Here is a 10424-nt window from a genome sequence, read left to right as displayed (position 1 = left end):
TATATTTATTTGTACGGAACTGCAGACTTGGGCGTAGAACTTGTTGCTACTTTGTTTCTTTTCTATTTTATAATTAATCATTTGTGTTCATTTTTACTCTTTTATTTTGACCCGTCTCTACTTTTATCATGGAGGATAAAGTGTACAAGGAGAACAAAATTATGATTTTTTTATTATTATTTAACAACTATTCAACACCTAACTATCAATGTAGTTAGAGTTTAAAAATAGGAAAAATATAGAAACTAGTCTTGAATTACATGTTCAATCGAAAATTATGGATTTTATGTTTAAGCCCCTGTTTAATCCCCATTAAATTAAATTACATTACATTTTATTTCTCTCTCTCCTATTTTCAACCACACAATTTTTCATAAAATAATATTACACGTAAATCGAAAACTTTTCATTCTTTTTCAACCACTCATTTTTCTAAAAAATACTATTTCCCTAATTCTCATTTTCAGGTAATGGGAATCAAACATGGGCTAAATAAAACAATTTATCTAATTTATTTTTTTCTTTTGTTCATCCTTTATTTTTATTAAAAGGTCGACCACGAGGTCATTAGGAGAAACGAAATTATGATGAATTTTTATTATTGTTTGACCACCTAACCATCGGTGTAATTAGAGTTAAAAAATAGGAAAAAGGGTTAAAACTCTTGAATTGTGAATTTTAATTACACATTAATTCACACTTATGAATTTTATATTTCATTAAAGCCATTTATTTGATTATTTGTTCGAAGCCGCAGATTTCAACTTAAAATTTATTGTCAGGTTATCGATTTTTCTACCTTTTTCGTATTTAATCTTTAATTTTATGAAAATGTCGAAGACGGATAGGTGAATGATGAAATGAATTTTTTATTATTGCATCGATTATCCGACACAAATAGTGTCAATTCTTTCATTATTTATTTTTGTCTATTAATCATTCGAATATGCTTTTAAATTTGTTTGTCTTCCCAAAACTACAATTTACTTTTATCGACTCCTCCACTCCTAGGTCCCACACTATTTCAACAGTAAATTTTGTCTTATTCTCTCACGTGTAATCCCCCACTTATATTTTAACGATCAAAAAATCAATTCTCAAAATCATTACTAAACAGATAATTTCTTCACCTCCGCCGCAGCCCCAACACAACCACTTATACACCTGTGTAGAGGGGGAAAAAAAAAAAGAAAAAAGGAAAAGAAAAAGAAAGAAGAGATTCTGCTGGCGCCTTTTCGTCGAACCCAGCCCCCAAATTTCTTCCAAGATTCCCCCATTTTCACCGCCAAAAATTCCTCTTCTGTTTATATGCAATATATACATATACTTAGAGCTATATTATTCGCCCTTTGACTTGCAGTTTTTCATTTTCTCTAATGGCTTCGGAACAGCAGTTATCTGTAATTAAGGTTTTGCGTTTTGCCTTAATTGTGATTGGTTTATACTTTTGTTTACTCGATTGAAGTAGTAATTGAGGGCAATTAACGGGTTTTTTGCTGTTTTAGGGCTCGAAAGTGCTGATGGTAGGCGCTGGTGGCATAGGCTGCGAGCTTCTCAAAACCCTCGCTCTCTCTGGCTTCCAAGATATTCATATTGTTAATATAATTTATTTCTTCTTCACTATTTAGTATTTTTTTTTTCCCACAAATTTGACATGTTGAATGCATGTGGATATCTAAGATTTCTTTACTAGGATTTTAGGATACTTGGGGTTGGCCAGTTTTTTCTACTTTTCAATATTAGTTGTACACCAGGAATTACTGGTCGTGGCAAAGAATGTTTAGCAGCTAAGCTTAAAGTACAATTTCTTTTTAAGCATCATTTAACAAGAGAAGATTCGTTACAGAATTAGGGCATGAAGAATTGGTTTTATGCTTGGTTGAAAATTCCAGAAGATTCGTTACAGAATTAGGGCATGAAGAATTGGTTTTATGCTAGGTTGAAAATTCCTTTTTTTTTTTTTTTTGAAATTTTATGTAACATTTCTGATGCTCCAAATTGTTTCTAAAAACTTGATTTTAATGAAATCAAGTAGACAATTTGAAATGATTTAGCAGACACAGAGACTTTTAAGCTCAGTTTGTTGCATAGGGCCTGCCACCTAGAAAATCTCCATAGGGCTTCCAGGGAATTACAAAAAATTTATTGTGTTTATTTAAGTGCCTGTTTAGAAGGGATTTTGATAATTGATTTTTTTACTGTTAGAGATAAAGTGGGTCCTATCCGTGAGAGGAATTCAAAAATGACGATTGAAATAGTGAATTTATGTAAAAAAATTGATTTTAATTGACTTAAAATTTGCACCAAACAAGCACTAAGTAGAACGGGCAGAGGTGGAGCGAAAGCCCCGTGTGTGTGTGTGTGTGTGTGTGTGTGTATTGAATCTTAGAAAATTTGAATTTCGTTTATATAAACAATACCGTTGTTTAAAAAAATTCAGTTGAGGCTTTGATAGTGAGGCAGTTTTATGAGGCATTCACCTTAGTTGTACAAGGCATATGTCTCACAGCATCACGTCAAGGCTTGTGAGGGGTGCGGTCGTTACTTCTCTAAACTTGTTTACTTGGTTTTGAGTGGGTAGTCACTAAACATAAAAGCTTGTGATTGATCCATCTTGGGGGTAACATTAAAATATTGTGTTTCCTGTAGGCTCACTTTAGGAATAAGCTACAGCCCCACCAACTAAAATAATCGTGTTACTTTATACATTTTTGTTTTGTTTGTTTGCACACATGTTTTATTATGAATTTTTATGATTTATTATGAGTTTGTTTCTCATTTTATTGATTTTTTGACATTTTTCGCTTATGCCTCGCCTCTGAAGGAAAAATGCCTCTGTATCTGATTGCGCATTTTTAAACATTGAAAAAAATATATATATAATTTTTGAAACCCCCCCCCCCCCCCCAACAAACACACTCCCTGTCCACATAAAAATCCTTGCTCTGCCACTTACGAGGGAGAATTATTTAACATTTTTATTATTGGAAACTTTTGCTTTAGTCAGCTGCTACTTTTCTCTATCTTGAAATTGATGGAGCTAAATAATTTATGGTCTACTATACTGTTATGGACAATGAAATTATCTCCCAAGTGACATGGCAATAGCTGATTGTGCAGAATTTGATTCATGGGGCCATCGGGAATTTTAAACATCCACCTTGTGTTTGTTACTTAAGATCTCCTCCTAGACGTAACAAACTTCTTTTCTTTTCTTTTCTTTTTTTCCTATTCCATTCAGATGCTTTCTCTGCTCAGGCCCCAGCAAAATCTACTCACGCTTTTCTGTGTAGCTCACTCCCTCTCCCTCCCCTGTTTTTGTTTGAAGTTTTTTACCCAAAGTGCCACACGTAGGTTATACCATTAAATTTTGGGTCTCCCAAGAGGTTCATTTGTCGTCTTCTTTTGCCGCTCATGGTGGAATCATCTTCCTGCACGGTTAACTTTTGCTTAGTTCACCACCTCGTGCAATATTAATATTTCATTGTCTGGTTTGTTTGGATATATTAGAAACTTTTTACGGAAGACTATTGTTGTTCAGAAGTAATGACCTTGTCTGAAGTTGTCATATAATGTTATTTATCTTTATTTTCTATTAATTTGCTATTTTCTTCATACCTAGAGAATGGCATAGGGGACCTTTTTCAGATCATATGCTGTAAACTATATCTGTATTGGTTCTTATGATGTCTTGTCAGTCTTAATTACCTCTAACATACTAGGCATTTGAAGTGCTAGTTTATATGAAATGAAAGTTGCAGTGCACTGTCTTGAATCTTTTCTAGTGCGCACTCCTTCTCATGGCTTTTTTAAAATCCCCGACGGCCTATATATTGAAACTGTTATTGCAATATGATTTTCTCTTAGTTAATGCTGATTGTGGATAAAATTTACTTTGAGAAGCAAGGTTGGCGTTAAATGTATGCTGTTAAGCATCTCTCTTTTTTGACGTGCTTACTGCCTGATCGAAGGGTGCAGTTCAGTTCTTTTATTATTATTTTCCTCTTCTTGCAGATTGACATGGACACCATCGAAGTGAGCAACCTAAATAGGCAATTCTTGTTTAGACAGTCCCATGTTGGGCAATCCAAGGCCAAAGTAAGTAAATAACCATCCTTCCCTCTCATGCTAGTTGCTTGATTTTCAGGTCCTAATATAATTTCGTTAAATATTCGACCAGGTTGCTCGGCATGCTGTATTGAAATTTAGGCCCGACATCAGCATAACACCATACCATGCCAATGTCAAAGACCCTGATTTCAATGTTGATTTTTTTAAGCAATTCAAGGTTGTTTTAAATGGGCTCGATAATTTAGATGCTAGACGACATGTGAACCGCCTTTGCTTGGCAACTGGTGTACCATTGGTTGAAAGTGGCACGACTGGATTTCTAGGACAGGTAACTGTATTTTCTTGTATTACTTTTGAAGATTTAGTTAGCACTCCTATTCAATTGGAGTTTTAACTTTTTATTTTATTGGATGCTAGTAATGTACCATATTTGTCATTATTCACTGGTGTTGAATGTATATTACTGTTTTCAGGATGAGATAATACTATTATTAATTGCTTGCATTAGCTAGTTGACAAAAAGTTGTTACATGAGTCTACTGACACTTCTGTTTGCTCATTCACGTTCATTTTTACCTTTTAATTTTGTCGCTTGCTTGATACAGGTTACTGTACATGTAAAGGGCAGAACAGAGTGTTATGAATGCCAGCCTAAACCTGCTCCAAAAACTTACCCTGTATGTACCATCACCAGTACTCCATCAAAGGTAACATCGCCTTAACATTTTACTTCCTTTAGTTACTGAGTACGTTAAACTGTTTTGTGTAATTTGGTTTGGAATATGCTTCTATCACGAACTATTCTATTTTATAGAACCCTGGCAATGATATACATAAATTTAACGCTTAACTTGCATTGGTCAGTAATCTTCTTTGGTCTAACTATGAAGTTGTTTGACTCCATGTTTTTAGTTTTGTTGTCCAAATTTTAAAATTTAGGTATTTAGTGGTTTTTATGTAACCCAAAATCCTATGATTAAAGATATTTGGTTATTTTCAACCACCACATGTTTTGCTGCTCCAATCACTTAAGAAATTAGTATCGTTCTGATCTTAACAACGAACAGTAGTTATTTGTTGGAAAATGAGCGACCTGTTGTCTTCAAGTCTTTCTCAATTATGAGATTGCGGTTCTATTTCTAGGATGCTATTATAATATCATTTTGATGTTGCAGTTTGTTCATTGTATTGTATGGGCAAAGGACCTGCTTTTTGCAAAATTATTCGGGGACAAAAACCAGGAAAATGATTTGAATGTGCATTCAAAAGATGGTTCTAGCTCATCAGAACAAGCAGAAGACGTTTTTGAACGGCGAAAGGGGGAAAACTCAGAAGAATATGGAAACAGAATATATGATCATGTTTTTGGCTATAACACTGAGTTAGCTTTGTCAAATGAAGAGACGTGGAGGAATCGTAACAAGCCAAGGCCTATATATGTCAAAGACATATTTTCCTCTGAACTTGCCAGTCAAAATGGAAATCTGGACAAGAGTTCAAATGGTGATCCTCCTCCATTGTCTGCAATGGCATCTCTTGGTTTGAAAAATCCACAGGATCTATGGTCCTTAGAGGAAAATTCTAAAGTATTTCTTGAGGCTCTGATGTTGTTTTTCTCAAAGCGAGAAAAGGTTTGAGACAAGTTATTACATTTTTTGATAGACCTTGTGTTCTTCTTGTTCTTCATTTTTGTTGATATTGAATGTTTCCTTCGTCCTCCCCCTCAGGAGATTGGTAACTTGAGTTTTGACAAAGACGATCAGTTAGCTGTAGAATTTGTAACTGCTGCAGCAAATATCCGAGCTTCTTCGTTTGGGATTCCCCTGCATAGCCTTTTTGAGGCTAAAGGTATTGCTGGCAATATTGTGCATGCTGTTGCAACAACAAATGCCATAATTGCTGGCTTGATTGTGATTGAGGCGATCAAGGTGCTGCAACATGACATCAAAAACTATAGGTAGGATCTATTATCTGTCACTATTTGTACTCTAATTCTTTTCAGTCACGCATCTTTATTTATTTAAGTCCAGCAAGACCAAATAGATAATAACTGAAGTAGTTCATAATTATTTGGGCCTTTTTTTTTGGGGGGTGGGGGGGTTATGATTTTTTTCATATCGCGTGAATAAAAAGCTGCATTAAATTAGACAATGGTGTAACACAGTCGCAAACAGTTGCTTTATTTATTTATTTTTTCTTGGCAATTTCACATTTGTAACTGCTTGTTAACAAGCTTTGGTTGTGCCTGCAGGATGACTTATTGTCTTGAGCACCCTTCAAGAAAGATGCTTATTATGCCAGTAGAGCCGTTTGAGCCAAACAAATCGTGTTATGTCTGTTCTGAGGTTAGCTCAATTCTCCATTTCCCTCATAAATCTGTGTCTGTTCCTTTTTCCCTTGTGCTCAATGTTGTGCTGATAGAACCCAATTGCATTCTGATTGTTTGAACATTTGCCTCCTTTGTGCTATGCATTTGCAAGTAGACACCTTTGGATCTTGAAATTAATACACATCGCTCTAAGCTGAGGGACGTTGTTGACAAGATTGTGAAAGCAAAGCTTGGCATGAATTTGCCTTTGATAATGCATGGATCAGCCCTTCTGTATGAGGTTGGTGATGATCTCGAAGAAGATGAGGTTGCTAATTATGCAGCAAACCTTGAAAAGGTAGATTGTCTTTAGTTGTATAATTTTTCTTTTCAATGATGAGATGTCATTCAGCTCATGTATTATCTGTTAGGTACTATCTGAGCTTCCTACTCCGGTCACGGGTGGGACAATTCTCACGGTGGAGGATCTTCAACAAGAGCTGAAATGCAGCATCAATATCAAGCATAGGTTCATGTCATGCCACTCCACTATTCCTCCTGTTTGCATAGTGCCTTTTTCATTATGTCCATTCATAGTTTGACATCTGGAGCTGCAAGGGTATAATCAAACATGATAAAATGAGTGTTAACCAGTTGCTTTTAGGTTCTGAAGGCTTACATCATGAACAAGGCAATAGCTTGGTTTAAAACACTTTTTTCCTTCAAAATTTGACTGCGGTATTCTTTTTGGGGTAATTTGCTCTCAGATGAAAAGTGAGGGATACGTAATTCCCTCTTCCTGCCATGTACACAGTAGTTTTAAATACTTGTTTCTGACTCGGTCTAGTTCTTCCTCTTAAGATCAGCATCAGCTTCACCTCTCACTTATGTGAACATTATGTCCCTCTATCATTATCAATAATTAATCACAAGTTCTTTGTTGGTTTCCTGTTAATATACATATATGTTAATAAATTGATGCTTCCTGTCATTATGTAAATAGTTACCAATGTGTGTGTGTGTGTGTATTTTTTTTTTTTTTTTGGGGTAAAGGCCATTCAAAATTAGACGAGGGGTTTTTATGCCACTCATGTAAGGTTGAATGGAGGTTTTTTCATTTCCCCCTACCTAGTATATTGAAATGAACATCGTTACATGGAGGGGGACATCGAACAACCTTACCTCGAGGAATTGCACACAAACATCTTACAAATGTACACCTAAAATTTACATTTAAAAATGAAAATTTGAGACTCTCCATTTAACCAGTCTAATAAGCCTTTAGATGTTCTATTGAAGTCCCTAGCTTGTATCATCTTGAAGGATTTCTTTTTTTACCCATTATTTGCAAGCCAATCAGCTACTTTGTTCCCTTCTCCCCAGATGTGGGACTATGAAACTTACTTTTCCAGTATTGAAGCTCCACCATCCTGTATTGAATACACCACAGACCAGCTGCAAAGTTGTTGACCAGCTACAAAGTTCTTGAATCCATCAAACACTATGATTTTGTGAAACAGTAGAGTATTTCATCGCAATCCTACCATGCCTTGATGGCAGCTTAGATGTTGTTTTAACTATTAATACAGTTAGCTAACAAATTTGTTCCCATAAATAAAGCCCTGAAGCAGAGATATAAGTAGAAATCCGCATAAATCTTCATGGCTACCAATAATCATGAATTACTACGATTGCTACTTATAAAAGTAATCCACCGTTGTTTCGCATTTTGGATTTGAGATAGCAATATAACTGCTGTTTGAATGCTTTTATTTCTAACATATTCAATTTCTTTATTTGTTTATTTTATTTAGTGAAATAGTCCCAAGTACTGGATATCCTTTGAAAATTGTTTGCCATGATCTGTGTTTCATCTGTGGCCTCCTTTTCCTGTTCAAGTTGTTGCATGTTTTACTAAGCTTAAAAATAAGTAAAGTTTACGTTTTATTTCCAAAGACGTTTATATGAACTACTTTTTTTTCCCCCTAGAGAAAATATTTTCTCGTTCAAGTAACTCATACTTTATCGCAAAATAAACGTGTACTCTTTTTTTTCAAGCTCTATTATAACATTAAAATTTTCAGGGAGGAGTTTGACGAGGAGAAGGAACCTGATGGAATGATTCTCTCAGGATGGATACCTCCTCTTGCAGCAGAAAAGAATGGCAAGACAGCTGTTGACAATGAAGTGAGCACATCCAGTGCATCTGAAGCTGTTCCCTTATTGACTGAAGATGACGACGATTTGCGTATCATTCCAACAATAACCGGGAAGAAAAGAAAGCTATCGGACGTTTCCAGCGAGAGGAAGAATAAAAGAAAAGCAGAAGAACCCAATAGTAAGAACGATGTTGTCATGCTTGATGATGATAAATTCTGATATGAGCAAAGAAGAAGAGGGAGCAATAGCTAGGTTTTTCCTTAATTTTTATTCCATTAGAATATTTCACCCTAACTTTGTACACAACCGAGGAAGGTGATTCTAGTATTTAAAAGAAAAATGAAACGTCAGGCATGTTTTTGTTTAGATAACTTAAATTTTTTTTATTTAAGGTGTAATTTATTCTAACTTTTAATGGATTGTGAGGATCTGAGCATTGTAACTTTTGGTAGCAGGATTTTCTCATGTTTGTGTACAAAAATATTGGCTGTTGGGGATAAAAGTATGGTTTGTGTTGGCAGTTGCATCGTTATTGTTCTTTCTATATTTCGATGTTGTTAGCTTAGGCAAGGGGAATCCATGTTAACTTGGCAGGCTCTTTGATATTTTATGCTTCCCTTTTCACTGTCGGAAGCAGTACAAATTGAATTTTCAGTTGCAATATTGAAGTAAAGTCGGTGGCGAGAAAAGATTCAGGCAGCTCGATCCTGTTTGGCGTATAATTTTCTGGGTTTTTGTCTAGTTTCACCGACGGATAAAACAAAACTGGCGAGGTAATATATTCTGTCATATCAAATTTTGAGCATCCTTCAAGAAAGATGCTTCTTACGACTGTAGAGCCTTTTAACCAAACAAGTCGTGCTGTCTGTTCCGTGGTTTGGTCTGAATCCTCTTATTTCCCCCTAAAGTCCATTTCTGTTTCTTTTTCACTTGTACTCAATTTAGAGTTGATGAAACCAACTGCGTTCTGATCGTTTGAACATTTCCTGCCTTCTAATTTTTTGCTCTAAGTTTGCAAGTAGACGAGTTTGGATTTTTAGATTAATACACTTCGCTCTAAGCTGAGGGACGCAAGATTATGAAAGCAAAGCTTGGAAAGAATTCACCTTCGAATGGATCCGCCTTTCTTCATGAGGTTGGTGATGATCTCGGGGAAGAACGATGTTGTGTTCTCTCAAATTATCAATAGCAAGAGCGATGTTGTCATGCTTGAAAAGATGAGAATTCTGATACGAGCAAGAAGAGGAAGCAGTAGCTAGATTTTTTCCTTTAATTTTATTCCAACAGAATATTTCACCTAACTTTATACACAAAACTGACTAGGTAAACGAGACAAGAAAACTAAATGGATTCTGATAGTGCAATGCAGTGACTCGCATGTCGACCCCAATACATTTATAATAGAAAATAATAATAATAATAATAATAATAATAATAATAAATGTTCCTTGCTCTTTCAAGATAGATTTATATGCCATGTATGGGCGTTGCACATTGTTCACTACTTTGCACTTTGCGGTATAACGGATTAGCCTGCATAGCCTGCCTATCCGAATGCTTCTTCCTCTTCTTATTATCTTCGTGTTCTTGTTTCTTCAGATCTGCCAAACAATGCACATCGGCCATGCATGCAAATGATCTTGCTTTTCCTGAATAGTATCTCGACAATCCTCTTCTGCTGAATAAAAACCAAATATTACATTACATTAGTATAATTACATGAATAAATCATTATGCTTACCATAAAATAATGCGCAATCTTACTTTCGTGGACAGCCGTCCCTTAATCCATCCATGTCTAAGGTCACTATATGAGAGAAATTTTGTGTATATCGAGGATATTCTAACTTTTTTTTTCCCCTTCCACGATACGAGTTTTCAGTTG

General features: G+C 35.3%; 1 protein-coding gene across 1 annotated transcript; it reads left to right on the top strand.

The window, feature by feature from the left end:
• Positions 1–1174: 1174 nt before the first annotated feature.
• Positions 1175–9065, top strand: LOC111391974 (SUMO-activating enzyme subunit 2-like). The gene is made up of 11 exons (XM_023017254.1): positions 1175–1409; positions 1506–1595; positions 4015–4098; positions 4181–4399; positions 4677–4778; positions 5247–5702; positions 5799–6028; positions 6323–6416; positions 6555–6737; positions 6811–6908; positions 8464–9065. Exons 1-11 carry the CDS (start codon positions 1377–1379, stop codon positions 8756–8758), a joined length of 1884 nt encoding a protein of 627 aa, XP_022873022.1. The 5' UTR covers positions 1175–1376; the 3' UTR covers positions 8759–9065.
• Positions 9066–10424: the final 1359 nt, after the last annotated feature.

This window comes from Olea europaea, unplaced genomic scaffold (genome assembly GCF_002742605.1).
Source record: "Olea europaea var. sylvestris unplaced genomic scaffold, O_europaea_v1 scaffold864, whole genome shotgun sequence".
NCBI lineage: Eukaryota > Viridiplantae > Streptophyta > Magnoliopsida > Lamiales > Oleaceae > Olea > Olea europaea.
This window is presented reverse-complemented; position numbering and strand designations above follow the sequence as displayed.